Source organism: Entelurus aequoreus, linkage group LG04, assembly GCF_033978785.1.
Source record: "Entelurus aequoreus isolate RoL-2023_Sb linkage group LG04, RoL_Eaeq_v1.1, whole genome shotgun sequence".
NCBI classification, from domain to species: Eukaryota; Metazoa; Chordata; class Actinopteri; order Syngnathiformes; family Syngnathidae; genus Entelurus; species Entelurus aequoreus.
The window spans coordinates 24,512,675-24,528,576 of NC_084734.1; the positions used below are offsets into that span (position 1 = coordinate 24,512,675).

At 39.0% G+C, this 15,902-nt stretch overlaps 1 protein-coding gene across 2 annotated transcripts in view; it reads left to right on the forward strand.

The window, feature by feature from the left end:
- rad51 (RAD51 recombinase) overlaps positions 1-15,902 on the forward strand; it is a 79,869-nt gene that overhangs the window by 10,371 nt on the left and 53,596 nt on the right. For both annotated transcript variants that reach the window (XM_062044414.1, XM_062044415.1), the window contains exons 3-5: positions 8,884-9,021; positions 9,205-9,322; positions 9,443-9,534. In XM_062044414.1, coding sequence (XP_061900398.1) covers positions 8,884-9,021; positions 9,205-9,322; positions 9,443-9,534 — 348 coding nt within the window. The remainder of the gene's footprint in view (positions 1-8,883; positions 9,022-9,204; positions 9,323-9,442; positions 9,535-15,902) is intronic.

Sequence of the window (15,902 nt, forward strand, 5' to 3'; positions counted from 1 at the left end):
GGGTGTTACAACTATCGAGGGATCACACTCCTCAGCCTTCCTGGTAAGGTCTATTCAGGTGTACTGGAGAGGAGGCTACGCCAGATAATTGAACCTCGGATTCAGGAGTAGCAGTGTGGTTTTCGTCCTGGTCGTGGAACTGTGGACCAGCTCTATACTCTCGGCAGGGTTCTTGAGGGTGCATGGGAGTTTACTCAACCAGTCTACATGTGCTTTGTGGACTTGGAGAAGGTCTTCCACCGTGTCCCTCGGGAAGTCTTGTGGGGAGTGCTCAGAGAGTAGGGGGTATTGGGCTGTCTGATTGTGGCAGTCCGCTCCCTGTATGATCAGTGTCAGAGCTGGGTCCGCATTGCCAGCAGTAAGTCGGATCCATTTCCAGTGAGGTTTGGACTCCGCCAGGGCTGCCCTTTGCCACCAATTCTGTTTATAACTTTAATGGACAGAATTTCTAGCCTCAGTCCTCTGACTGAGGCTAGAAATTCTGTCTTGTTGAGGGGATCCGGTTTGGTGGCTTTAGCATTAGGTCTCTGCTTTTTGCAGATGATGTGGTCCTGATGGCTTCACCTGGCCAGGATCTCAGCTCTCAACGGATTGGTTCGCAGCCGAGTGCGAAGCGACTGGGATGAGAATCAGCACCTCAAAGTCTGAGTCCATTGTTCTTGCACGGAAAAGGGTGGAGTGCCATTTCCGGGTTGGGGAGGAGATCTTGCCCCAAGTAGAGGAGTTCAAATACCTCAGTCTTCTTCATGTGTGACGGAAGAGTGGATCGTGACATCTACAGGTGGATCAGTGCGGAGTCTGCAGTGATGCGGACCCTGCATCGATTTTTTATTTTTTTAAACGGATCATAATCGTCACTTCCTGTCAATGAGAAAGGACGCAAAGAAAAAAAGCTCCGCTTCTGCTACCGGAGTTTTTGTTAAGTCTGAAGATTTTGACCACTGATTTGACCACTGATTTGCGATCACAGCCACAGGAGAGTCACCTGGCATCTTCGATCTGATTTTGGTCAGTTGAGAGGCACTGATACGCTGAAATAAGGCGAGTGGAAGAGCCGTTAGCCTCAAACCAAAGGCGCCTCCCGCAGTTCAAAGCGGTTGCCTAGCAACCAAAAGTTACGGCGAATTTACAGCTGTTTTAAAGTGATCCCGAAGTCGCAGAGTGATATAAGTTGACAGGCTGACACCTCAAATTGATCTCTGAACGGCGCAAAGTACGAAATTGTTGAAAAAACAAGTTAAAAGTGCCGCAAGTCGCTAAAGAAGTAACTGCCCTTAAGACATAAGAGGCGCTGACGTCAGTGACTGCCGCGATGCCAAAAGTTAAAGGATTGACTGGAAAGACTGATTTGAAGCTGGGCACAGGACATGATGGGATTCAAGAAGGGATACTACAAAAAATACTCCAGGAATTTAAAGAAGAAATGATAGAAAAATTGGAAGAATTGATTGATGGATGAAAAGAGGATATGAAAGAAGTGAAAGAAGAAATTAAAGAAATGAAAAAAGAAAACAACTCCAGAAATAAAGAAGCCACTGAAATGAGCAAACAAATGAAGATCCTTCAAGAAGACAACAACATGCTGAGGAACATCATAGATGAAATGGATCAGGATAAACGAATGAATGATATCATTGTGACAGGGCACCGAATTAAACCAAGATCCTATGCGAAAGCTGTGAATAATGAAGGTGATTCAGATGAAATGGATATGGTCTCAGCAGAACAGCAAGTGGTCAACTTTCTGCAATCAAAAGAAATTGAAATTGACATTAATACCATCGAAACATGCATCCCACTGAACGGAAGAAACAACAACGCCACTCCAGTCGTGCTCGTGAAACTCGTAAACAGAACATCTAAAATGGCATTGCTGAGACAGGGAAAGAAGCTGAAGGGAACAAATGTGTACATGAATGAGCATCTCACAAAACGCAATGCTGGAATCGCCAAGAAAGCACGCGACTTGAGAAGGCAGGGAAAAATCCAGGGAACTTGGAGCGCCAACTGTAAAATCTACATCAAGCTGAATGGAAGTCCAGAAGCAAGAGTAATTGTTGTCCATGACATCAAGGACCTGGACAATTTTTAAAGTTTACACAGCTACCACAACAACGATGATAATGGACTCTGACAGAAAACAAGCACCTAAATTCAGCATCGGCACTACTATGTTCCAAGGGACGACTAAACAAGAGGATCTAGATTCAGGATTGCATCCACCTACACTTATAGAAGTTTGTTGAACAAGAAAATATGGAACTAAAAAATTTCTGCAACAAAGATCACAAAAACCAGGATTTGGAAAATGATATAGATCCAGATACAAATTTTTTCTCCCACATCAGTAATAGTTGTTTTTATTATACAGATGATCAATATAATAGCAACATTGAATGTGATAACAAATTGTCAATTATTCATTTTAATAGTAGAAGCTTGTATGCAAATTACAATAACATTAAGAACTTTTTGGAACACATCAACGAACCCTTCAAAGTGATTGCTGTCACAGAAACATGGATTGATGATAAAAAAGGAATAGATTTTGATCTGGAGGGATATGAACTAAACTACATCAACAGAACCAACAAAAATGGAGGAGGAGTAGCTGTGTACGTGATGAAGAACCTGAACTACAAAGTGGTAAAAAACATGTCATTTGCCATTGATAATATCTTAGAATGTATAACCATTGAAATATGTCAGGAAAAAAGCAAAAACATATTCATCAGTTGTATATATAGATCACCTAAGTCAAGTATAGAAACATTTGAAGAATGGATCAAGGCAACTTACATGGACAATGGTCAAAGAATAATGTTCTTATGTGGTGACTTTAATATTGACTTATTGAACCCCAACAAGCAAAAGTCTATTGATGACTTCATTGATACAATGTACAGCATCAGTCTATATCCTAAAATCACAAAGCCAAGCAGAATCACAGCACACTGTGCCACGCTTATTGATAATATTTTTACCAATGATTTTGATAATAACACTACAAGTGGTCTACTTATAAGCGACGTTAGTGATCATCTGCCAGTTTTTACAATATATAATGGAAACTACTAGAAGAACATGGAAGACAAAAGGACATTTCGAAGACTATGCACAGAGAAGAGGATGACTGCCTTCAAAATTGAGCTACAAAAGCAAGATTGGGACAATGTGTATAATGAAAAAGAGGTTGATGAAGCATATGAACATTTCTTAAACAAGTTCATAATACTTTATGACAAACATTGTCCATGGATACAACTCAGTAACAAGCAGAGAAAGAATAATCAACCATGGATGACAAAAGGATTAAAAAATGCTTGTAAGAAGAAGAATACACTATATAGAACATTTGTAGCACAAAGAACTATAGAGCAGAAATTAAGTACAAAAAGTATAAAAACAAGTTAACAGACATACTACGATCATGTAGAAAAAAATATTACAGTGAATTATTGGACAGGAACAAAAATAATATGAGAGCAACATGGGGCATCCTCAATAGCATTATTAAAAATGGAACTAAGAGGGACTACCCTCAATACTTCTTAGATGAAAATAAAAAAAATGACAACATAAAGGAAGTAGTTGAAATCTTCAATAATTATTTTGTAAATATTGGACCAAAATTGGAAGAAAGGATTCCAGACCCAGTTCCAATTGAGGACTATAATGATACCATAGAGCGAAATCCCAACTCCATGTTCCTCAGTAATGTGACACAGGAGGAAATAGTTACAATCGTGAAAAAATGTAAATCTAAGACTTCAACTGATTGTAACGGAATTGATATGGAAACGATAAAAAAGGTTATTGAAGAGATCTCAGGACCATTAATGTATATTAGTAACCTATCATTTCAAACAGGTACATTTCCAAACAAAATGAAAATAGCTAAAGTTGCACCAATTTATAAGACTGGAGATAAACATCAATTTACAAATTATAGACCTGTTTCTCTACTTCCACAATTTTCTAAAATCATTGAAAAACTGTTCAATAACAGATTAGAAAGTTTCATAAATAAAAATAGAATACTCGAAGAGAACCAATATGGATACAGAGCTAATGTTTCAACTTCAATTGCTTTAATTGAAATTACAGAAGAAATTACCAATGCAATAGATAGTAAAAAATGTGCTGCAGCGGTTTTTATGGATCTAACTAAAGCATTTGACACAATTAATCACAATATTTTAATCAAAAAACTAGAACGATATGGCATCAGAGGGTTAGTCTTAAACTGGATAAGAAGTTATCTAACGAACAGGAAACAATACGTGAAGCTAGGCGAACACACGTCTACAACGCTAAATATATCCTGTGGTGTACCTCAGGGATCAATACTAGGACCTAAATTATTCAATCTCTATATAAATGACATTTGTAAAGTTACAAAAGATTTAAAGTTAGTATTATTTGCGGATGATACAACAGTGTTTTGTTCAGGAGAGAACACACAGGAGATAATACAAATAATAACAGAAGAAATTAACAAATTAAAAAGATGGTTTGACAAAAACAGACTATCGTTGAATCTTAGTAAAACTAAAATAATGCAATTTGGTAACAGTAGAAGAGAAAGTCAAACACAAATACAAATAGACGGAATAGAAATTGAAAGAGTAAACGAAACCAAATTTCTAGGTATAATGATTAATGATAAATTGAACTGGAAATCTCACGTAAAAAATATACAACATAAAGTTGCAAGAAACACGTCAATAATGAATAAAGCAAAACATGTTCTAGACCAAAAATCCCTTCATATTCTCTACTGCTCACTAGTGTTACCATATCTGAGCTACTGTGTAGAAATATGGGGAAATAATTACAAAAGTACACTTCATTCATTAACGGTGTTACAAAAAAGATCAGTTAGAATAATACATAATGTTGGATATAGAGAACATACAAACCCTTTATTTATTGAATCAAAAATACTGAAATTCCACGACATAGTGAATTTGCAAACAGCTAAAATTATGCACAAAGCAAACTATAACCTGCTACCCAAGAATATACAACAATTCTTCTCAAAAAAAGAGGAGAAATATAATCTTAGAGAAAAACGTAATTTAAAACATTTGTTTGCACGTACAACACTTAAGACCTTCAGTATATCAATATGTGGAATTAAATTATGGAATGGATTAAGCAAAGCAATCAAACAATGTACTAATATGATACACTTCAAGAAACTCTTCAAACTTAAAGTGTTTACAAAGTACAATGAAGAAGAACCATGACAAACATTCTCAATTTATTTCATCCATCCATTCATTCATTGTTAAAGTAATCTTACTTATCTCATCATATGAAATATGACTTACTTCACCAATTATTATTATTAAATTCTTACTATTATTTATTTATTTATTTTTGTTGTAATTACTTATGGAGTTTATTGTGAAAAAATTGTGAACAGGAAGTGAACAAAAAGTTTTGCAACTGTTATGTAAAGAAAAGGGGTAGGATTAAATAAGCTAAGCTTCTTCCTACTCCTTTTCGAACATGTTGAAAAGAAACTGGAAATTGTGATGTATCATGTTGTATGCTTGCATGTTCGAAATAAACTCAAACTCAAATTTGGTCTTTAAATTATGCTCGTTCCAACCAAGCCCGGCCATTACAGCTCTTGCACAGCCGTAACTTCCTGGCATAAACTGGCAGAAAATATTTATTCTCAGAGTCTGTATTTTTACATTTTTATACTTTGCACTATGTTGTTGCAGTTTATTAGGCAAAAAAAAATTACACATCAAATAAGCTGCAGACTGATGCAATGTTGTCTCCACAAAACACAAACACACATGACTCTTCAGTAAAACAATCCACATCCAGACAGGGAAAAAAACAGCATTGATGGATTTTGTACCTCAACAAAGTCCCCAAGACTGACACAAGTCCCCACTCACGGTGGATAACCTGTCTCCAGTCTTGACAGACTATGCAAGAGCTCTTTGATTTGGTCTAAAAATCTCTCCTGCTCTCGAAGCCCCTCCAAGGAGCCCTCCATGTTCCCTTGGGCTCCATGGCGTGTCTCAGCCGATTGTTCTCCTCTTCCTCCTCCAGGCACTCCTTGACAAGCTACTGCTCTGCTATGCTCCGCAGGCTCTCGACATGGCACGTGTCATAGGTCTCAGAAGTCCCACCAGAGATCCTCCTCGCCGCGCCGGCAACTCAGCTGCCGTACATACATACGCTATCGTCCCCAGCCCTTTCAAGCCGACCCGTAGCCAGTTGCGGCTAGGGATGATACTCGAAACCGGTTTTCCCGGTTGTTCGATAAGAAACGAACCGAGTCCTCGGACTCAAATCCCTTTTTGAGAACCGGTACCCGTTATCGAGACCACTATAGTAAAGAAAAAGAGTTGGTTCTTTATTCGAATCCCTCGGAACGAATCCCGTCCCGACCAGAAACGCTCCGTGTGACATCACAAGAAATGGCGTCACGTAGCTCAGTCATTAGGCGCAGATAGGGAAAGCAGGAAAAAAATGGACGGGAAAAAGCGCTCCAAGGTGTAATAAAGTTCAAAACAAAAGGTATAATCCAATTAATAACTTTACTGAGAGATTTGAGCAGGGTACAAACACATTTACGACCAACCGGAAACATAGCAACCAGGCTAGCAACGCACCTCCTTTACGGCAGCTGTCGCAATGTTCCTTAAGCAACCGCAGCACATACATATATGACATCTCCCTTTTTCAACTTTTGTTTTTCTTTCCTTGTAAACAAAACAAAATCACACTGTAAATGTGTTGTCTGTCTAATTATAAATAATGCAGACGAGGCGTGTTGGCTGAGTTCTTGACGTTTACTTTCACAGTGTGCTCTTAACCTCATTCTTAGCTGCCGGGTGACGATATGCAACAACACTTTTCGGGGCTACCGCGCATGCTCGTCACTCCCGTTGCATGCTGGGTAGTGTAGTTGTTGTAATATTCCCTCGCTCATAACATCTTTCCCCCTATAAAGAAATAATGTTAACTCAATAAAGTGTATTTCTAAGTGTATTTCTTTTTTTTTTAGCTTTAACTTTTCATTTTTTAGCATTGTAACCATATTTGCAAATAACTTTTCTCTTCATATAATTTTTTTTCAATAAATAAATAAAATAAAGTGCAAAAATGTCAAAGCATCATAACAAACAGTTATGTCAAATAGCAGCAGAATTGCACTTTTTGGAGATCTGTATTATTTTCAGTTTTGTGCCCAAGGGACTGATTTTATTCAACACTATATTATTATTTATACACCTATAGTGATCACAGAGACAGGTTGTTTTTGTGTTACTGTATATATTTGTTTTTCTGAAAAATCCCACTTAATATACTTTGGGTAACAACAGTCAATATTTATTTATTTTATTTTATTTTTTTAGGGGGGTAACAGTCAATATTTATTTATTTATTAGATTAAATTGTTTTCTTATATAATAAAAGTGAGCTTTTGTTAAACCAAATATTGTGTTTTTTTTCCCATATACAACAACCTATCTGGACTCGATAAGAGAATCCATAAGGAATCGGTTCGATAAGAGGATTCGATAATAGGCTCAAACTCGATAATTTCTTATCAAACATCATCCCTAGTTGCGGCGCATCACTGTGAAGGGAAAAATACATCTATCCTAAATCTCTATCTAAAACGTATCTAAGTTATTTGAGATGCTCCTTGTGAGCCCACACCTGTCAATGAAGGACTTAGTTAATCATACCAACCAGCATGTCTTGTTATCTAGGGCAGTGTTTTTCAACCACTGTGCCGCGGCACACTAGTGTGCCGTGAGAAACAGTCTGCTGTGCCGTGGGAGATTATCTAATTTCACCTATTTGGGGTAAAAAATATTTTTTGCAAACCAGTAATTATAGTCTGCAAATGATGTGTTGTTGTTGAGTGTCTGTGCTGTCTAGAGCTCGGCAGAGTAACCGTGTAATACTCTTCCATATCAGTAGGTGGCAGCCGGTAGCTAATTGCTTTGTAGATGTCGGAAACAGCGGGAGGCAGTGTGAAGGTAAAAAGGTATCTAATGCTTAAACAAAAAATAAACAAAAGGTGAGCTTAGGGAAGGCTATGCAGAACGAAACTAAAACTGAACTGGCTACAAAGTAAACAAAAACAGAATGCTGGACGACAGCAAACACTTACTGTGGAGCAAAGATGGCGTCCACAATGTACATCCGAACATGACATGACGATCGACAATGTCCACACAAAGAAGGATAAAAACAACTGAAATATTCTTGATTGCTAAAACAAAGTAGATACGGGAAATATCGCTCAAAGGAAGACATGAAACTGCTACAGGAAAATACCAAAAAAAGAGAAAAAGCCACCAAAATAAGAGCGCAAGACAAGAACTAAAACACTACCCACAGGAAAACAGCAAAAAACTCCAAATAAGTCACAGGGTGATGTGACAGGTCGTGACAGTACACCTACTTTGAGACAAGAGCTATAGTGATGCATGCTTAGTAATGGTTTAAAGTCATATCCAACAATTGCGACAACGACCCCGCCTTCCGCCCGAATGCAGCTGAGATAGGCTCCAGCACCCCCCACGACCCCAAAAAGGGACAAGCGGTAGAAAATGGATGGATGGACTTTTTACTGTCAACTGAGTTTTGTTTTTTAATGATTTCTGCTGGTGGTGTGCCTCCGGATTTTTTCAACGCAGAAAATGTGCCTTGGCTCAAAAAAGGTTGAAAAACACTGATCTAGGGGTTACGCCTCACTGTCTTAGAGAGCACAGTAACACCCTGTAGGGAAATTGTAAATTATGGACTCGTCCAATCTTTTGCTCTGAAGTCTGTATGTATTTTTCCCTCACAATCTTTCTTTCTGTGGCTGTCCTTTTCCTTTTGTCTCTGTAGCGATCTGGAATAGCATCGGCTGACATAAAAAAACTGGAGGATGCCGGTTTTCACACCATCGAGGCAGTGGCCTACGTTCCGAAGAAGGAGCTGCTTAACATTAAGGGCATCAGTGAAGCCAAAGCTGATAAAATTATAGTAAGTTACAGTGTTTGATTTAAAATACCTTGAGGTAGATTTTATTTTCCCTTTTAGTCCTACTCACAATGTAAATATAGATAGTATTGTGATTGTTCAGGACAAGAGTAACTTTTATTGTCATCAAGGTCATTCCGTTTCTATGAATGGTTCCATTAAATCTTGAATGATTTCCTTTGCCAGACTGAAGCCGCAAAGCTTGTCCCTATGGGCTTTACCACAGCTACTGAGTTTCACCAGAGGAGAGCAGAAATTATTCAAATCTCGACAGGTTCTAAAGAACTCGACAAATTACTACAGGGTAAGTAAATCTATGGAGTTTCTTCAGATGTTTTGTTAGTATATCCTGTAAATGTAGAACTTAACATTTTAGAGGTATTTGAAATGGGAAAGATTTTGTGAATCTTTGTTTCTGCTCTAGGTGGTATTGAGACAGGCTCCATCACAGAGATGTTTGGAGAGTTTCGGACAGGGAAGACCCAGCTGTGCCATACACTTGCTGTTACTTGTCAGGTAGGATCCAATGTTAAAGGGTGCATGAGTGGTTTTTTTCCACACGCTTGAAGTTACGCACATTCCTCTTATTCAAATTCTTCTATCCAGCCAATGGGCTTACCGGTAAATGAGGCAAAAGTGCGCAAGTCTGTAATGAAGGCGGACTCATTCTTAAAGAGGCTGACTTTGCCATCGCTCCTTTTTCTGGGGCTGTTTGAAAATTATGGATCATGGAGTTTTGCTAACATTTGTGAATGTCATTGAAATCCATATAAAAAAGATAACAGTTTAGGTTTTAAAATATCATATTAATCCAGGCGGTGCTTGTCACATTAACGTGTATCGCCATGTTAATGTAGGATGTCTTCCTTGCTGGATGTGAATAATAATCCATAGATGAAGTATATAGGGTTTTCCGCAGCTTGAAATCTACATGTAGCGGTGGGGACGTGGTCAGTGAGACGTCATCATATAATTTGCATAATTGTTGATTATGCATACATATTAGGGGTGTGGGAAAAAATCGATTCAAATTCGAATCGCGATTCTCACGTTGTGCGAATCACAATCGATTCTCATTTTTTTAAAATCGATTTATATTTTTTTATTATTATTTTTATTTTTTTTATTTTTTTTTAATTAATCAATCCAACAAAACAATACACAGCAATACCATAACAATGCAATCCAATTCCAAAACCAAATCCGACCCAGCAACACTCAGAACTGCAATAAACAGAGCAATTGAGAGGAGACACAAACACGACACAGAACAAACCAAAAGTAGTGAAACAAAAATGAATATTATCAACAACAGTATCAATATTAGTTACAATTTCAACATAGCAGTGATTAAAAATCCCTCATTTACATTATCATTAGACATTTATAAAAAAGAAAAAAAAAGAACAATAGTGTCACAGTGGCTTACACTTGCATCGCATCTCATAAGCTTGACAACACACTGTGTCCAATATTTTCACAAAGATAAAATAAGTCATATTTTTGGTTCATTTAATAGTTAAAACAAATTGACATTATTGCAATCAGTTGATAGAACATTGTCCTTTACAATTATAAAAGCTTTTTACAAAAATCTACTACTCTGCTTGCATGTCAGCAGACTGGGGTAGATCCTGCTGAAATCCTATGTATTGAATGAATAGAGAATCGTTTTGAATCGGGAAAAAAATCGTTTTTGAATCGAGAATCGTGCTGAATTGAAAAAAAAAAAATCGATTTTGAATCGAATCGTGACCCCAAGAATCGATATTGAATCAAATCGTGGGACACCCAAAGATTCACAGCCCTAATTAATATATATATATATATATATATATATATATATATATATATATATATATATATATATATATATATATATATATATATATATATATATATATATATATATATATTTATATATATATATATATATATATATATATATATATTTTAGACTTCCTTTTTATTGTCATTCAAATTTGAACTTTACAGTACGATAAGAGCGAAATTTCGTTACATAAGCTCATGGTAGTGCAGGATAAAAAAGCAATAAGGTGCATATATAAATAAATAAATAGGTTACTGTACAGATAAATATATTGCACTTTTTCACATGTGTCCACGTTTATGAATGTATGTTATATTGTCTTTTTTATTTCAGCGAGTTAATCCGTTTTGGAGGGAGTTGAGGGGATAATTTAATTATGATGCGTTCAAGAGTCTTACGGCCTGAGGGAAGAAGCTGTTACAGAACCTGGAGGTTCTGCTTCGGAGGCTGCGGAACCTCTTTCTAGAGTCCAGCAGTGAAAACAGTCCTTGGTGGGGGTGGGAGGAGTCTTTGCAGATTTTCTGAGCCCTGGTCAGGCAGCGGCTTTTTGCGATCTCCTGGATAAGAGGAAGAGGAGTCCTGATGGTCTTTTCCGCCGTCCTCACCACTCTCTGCAGAGACTTCCAGTCTGAGGCATTGCAGACTCCAGTCCAGACAGAGATGCTGTTGGTCAGCAGGCTCTCTATAGTGCCTCTGTAGAATGGGGGGAGGGAGCTGTGCTCTTTTCATCCGACGCAAAAAGTGCATGCGCTGCTGAGCTCTTTTTACAAGAGCTCCGGTATGTAGGGACCAGGTTATATTGTCAGTTATCTGCACCCCCAGGAACTTGGTGCTGCTTACTATCTCCACCGCTGTGCCGTCGATGAAGAGTGGAGCGTGGCTGGACTGGTGCTTCCTGAAGTCAACGATGATCTCCTTGGTCTTGTTGACATTCAGGACCAGGTTGTTGGTTCTGCACCAGTCAACCAGATGTTTCACCTCTTCCCTGTAGTCCATGTCGTTGTTGTCACGGATGAGGCCCACTACTGTCGTGTCGTCCGCATACTTCACAATGTGGTTGGTAGTGGACCTAGCGCAGCAGTCATGAGTCCTCAACGTGAACAGCAGCGGACTCAGGACGCAGCCCTGGGGGGAGCCGGTGCTCAGGGAGATGACACTGGAGGTGTTGTTGCCCACTCTCACAGATTGGGGTCTGTCTGTGAGGAAGTCAACCAGCCAGTTGCATAGGGGGGTACTGAATCCAAGGGGGGCCAGTTTGCTCACCAAGTGCTGCGGGATGATGGTGTTTAATGCTGAGCTGAAGTCCAGGAACAACATCAGCACGTGTGTGTCCTTTCAATCCAGATGTTCTAAGCTCAGGTGGAGTGCAGAGGAGATGGCATCCTCTGTGGAGCGATTAGGACGATAAGCAAACTGGTATGGGTCGAATGTGGGAGGAAGTCTGGAGACAATATATTCCTTTACTAGCCTCTTGAAGCACTTCATTGTGATGGGGGTGAGTGCAACGGGGCGGTAATCATTGAGGGAGGAGATTGTGGGTTTTTTAGGCACTGGAATGATTGTGGCCGTCTTAAAACATGATGGTACAACAGCCTGGGTCAGCGAGATGTTGAAGATGTCTGTGAGAACCCCAGCCGGCTGGTCTGCACATCCCTTAAGCACCTTGCCCGGAATGTCACCATTTTGACCCCAAGAATAGATATTGAATCGAATCGTGGGACACCCAAAGATTCACAGCCCTAATAAATATATATATACTGTGTATATACTGTATATATATATTTCCCCCAGAAAATTTGTTAGCTAAGGTGGCGTCTCCCTGGGCAGGACGGGGAAGGGGGTGGGTGGGTGTAAGGAACGGTGTAACTAGGCTTGTCGCCATTACGTCTCCACCTCATCGCTTGATGTTAGTTTGTCTAAATTGTCAGACGATCGCTTCTGTCTCCATCATGTCCAGAAGTCTCTTCTTTATCTGGACGTCTTCTACTGCATTCAGCAACATTGTCTCGATTGGAAATTTTCGTTTTAGCCTGTCCTGCTTGTGGCTGTTGAGTTTTTTACAAAATTACATTCAATAATCATGAATACATTTTGGGATAAACCCACTTTAGCACAGGTGTAAGATAGTGACATGTTATTTACAACATGTCGAATGGCCCTCAACATCGTCGGGAAACAATGTGTGTCAATAAAGCACTTCATCGAGGTATTTTATTTTCACAGGAAAAAATTATATTTACGGTAATGCAACTGCAGTTTTACTTAACTCAATATTATTTATTACAAGAAAATACTCAAAGCATTTTTAATACAACCCTAGGTAAATACATCTAAAAGAGCTGAACTTTAATATATGCTTGCCATCCCGACTTCTGATTCCAAAGCAAGTATTTTTGTCCCACTCACAACATTGTTGAAAGTGGTCATCTGGAGCATTTGTAATTGCAGTGCAGTTCATATAGAAATATTTCGATGTCCAGATATACAACATATATCTGCCTTTTAACAATATTACTTCCTAGCAATGAAGTTAGCGCCCACATACCTGAAGTAGAGCTCTTCTCTCTTTCACCACAGAAGACTGTGGATTGCTCCCATTGGAATCTTACTGCTCTGTACAAACCCTGTTTCCATATGAGTTGAGAAATTGTGTTAGATGTAAATATAAACGGAATACAATGATTTGCAAATCCTTTTCAACCCATATTCAGTTGAATATGCTACAAAGACAACATATTTGATGTTCAAACTGATAAACATTTTTATCTTTTTTTCAAATAATCATTAACTTTAGAATTTGATGCCAACAACACGTGACAAAGAAGTTGGGAAAGGTGTCAATAAATACTGATAAAGTTGAGGAATGCTCATCAAACACTTATTTGGAACATCCCACAGGTGAACAGGCAAATTGGGAACAGGTGGGTGCCATGATTGTGTATAAAAGTAGATTCCATGAAATGCTCAGTCATTCACAAACAAGGATGGGGCGAGGGTCACCACTTTGTCAACAAATGCGTGAGCAAATTGTTGAACAGTTTAAGAAAAACCTTTCTCGAGGAGCTATTGCAAGGAATTTAGGGATTTCACCATCTACTGTCCGTAATATCATCAAAGGGTTCAGAGAATCTGGAGAAATCTCTGCACGTAAGCAGCTAAGCCCGTGACCTTCGATCCCTCAGGCTGTACTGCATCAACAAGCGACATCAGTGTGTAAAGGATATCACCACATGGGCTCAGGAACACTTCAGAAACCCACTGTCAGTAACTACAGTTGGTCGCTACATCTGTAAGTGCAAGTTAAAACTCTCCTATGCAAGGCGAAAACCGTTTATCAACAACACCCAGAAACGCAGTCAGCTTCGCTGGGCCTGAGCTCATCTAAGATGGACTGATACAAAGTGGAAAAGTGTTCTGTGGTCTGACAAGTCCACATTTCAAATTGTTTTTGGAAACTGTGGACGTCGTGTCCTCCGGACCAAAGAGGAAAAGAACCATCCGGATTGTTATAGGCGCAAAGTTGAAAAGCCAGCATCTGTGATGGTATGGGGGCGTATTAGTGCCCAAGACATGGGTAACTTACACATCTGTGAAGGCGCCATTAATGCTGAAAGGTACATACAGGTTTTGGAGCAACATATGTTGCCATCCAAGCAACGTTACCATGGACGCCCCTGCTTATTTCAGCAAGACAATACCAAGCCACGTGTTACATCAACGTGGCTTCATAGTAAAAGAGTGCGGGTACTAGACTGGCCTGCCTGTAGTCCAATCCTGTCTCCCATTGAAAATGTGTGGCGCATTATGAAGCCTAAATTACCACGACGGAGACCCCCGGACTGTTAAACAACTTAAGCTGTACATCAAGCAAGAATGGGAAATAATTCCACCTGAGAAGCTTAAAAAATGTGTCTCCTCAGTTCCCAAACGTTTACTGAGTGTTGTTAAAAGGAGAGGCCATGTAACACAGTGGTCAACGTGCCCTTTCCCAACTACTTTGGCACGTGTTGCAGCCATGAAATTCTAAGTTATTTATTATTTGCAAAAAACAAAAATAAAGTTTATGAGTTTGAACATCAAATATCTTGTCTTTGTAGTGCATTCAATTGAATATGGGTTGAAAAGGATTTGCAAATCATTGTATTCCGTTTATATTTACATCTAACACAATTTCCCAACTCATGGAAATGGGGTTTGTACATCATTCGGCATATCTTTGTCTGTGACCAGGCTGTCAAGGGTGAATGGAGAATCCGAACTACTGTGAGAATTTATGTCAATATCTGATGTTTCTATTCCAAATTGAATGGATGTAGTTGATGGAGAACCGCCCCAGATCTGCTCGCATAGTTCGAAGTACAGCAAAACAACTCTACCGTAACCACTTCTTCCACCTGCGTCAACTGCTTGCTGTACTTTCCACGAATCGCTTTCAGTTTAGTGTCGATAGTTGTTTTTGTGACGTCCTCTTTCCGATGAGGAAATTCCTCAATGTCCCTCCAAGTCCGTACCGCTCCAAAAATAGGGTAAGATACTTGGACTGGCAAGTTTCCCAGTCAACACTTTGTTGAGTTTTGTTAACTTTAAACTCCAAAACGATGGTTAAAAGTAGCTCTACTCCTCTGTCAGTCCACATATATAATTATTTCTTGCCGTGACCCGCCTTTTTTGGTATATGCCGCCTCCGTAAAAGACGTTTTGGTTGTTTCTGATTGGCTAAAATGGTCTTAAGTCCTAGGCTACAGCGTCCCCAGTAATTTGGCATATGAATGACACTCAGCTCAGTGTATGCGTTTGCTTGGGGACAGAGATAGTTTTTTAAATGCGCACGTGTGGCTAGAGATCTTGTTAAGACGTTAGTTTAGGCCAGGGGTCACCAACCTTTTCGAAACCAAGGGCTACTTCTTGGGTACTGATTAATGCGAAGGGCTACCAGTTAGATACACACTTAAATAAATTGCCAGAAGTAGCCAATTTGCTCTATTTACCTTTAACTCTGTTAATATTAATAACTAATGATATTTATCTTTGTGGAAACACTGATCATCTTAAT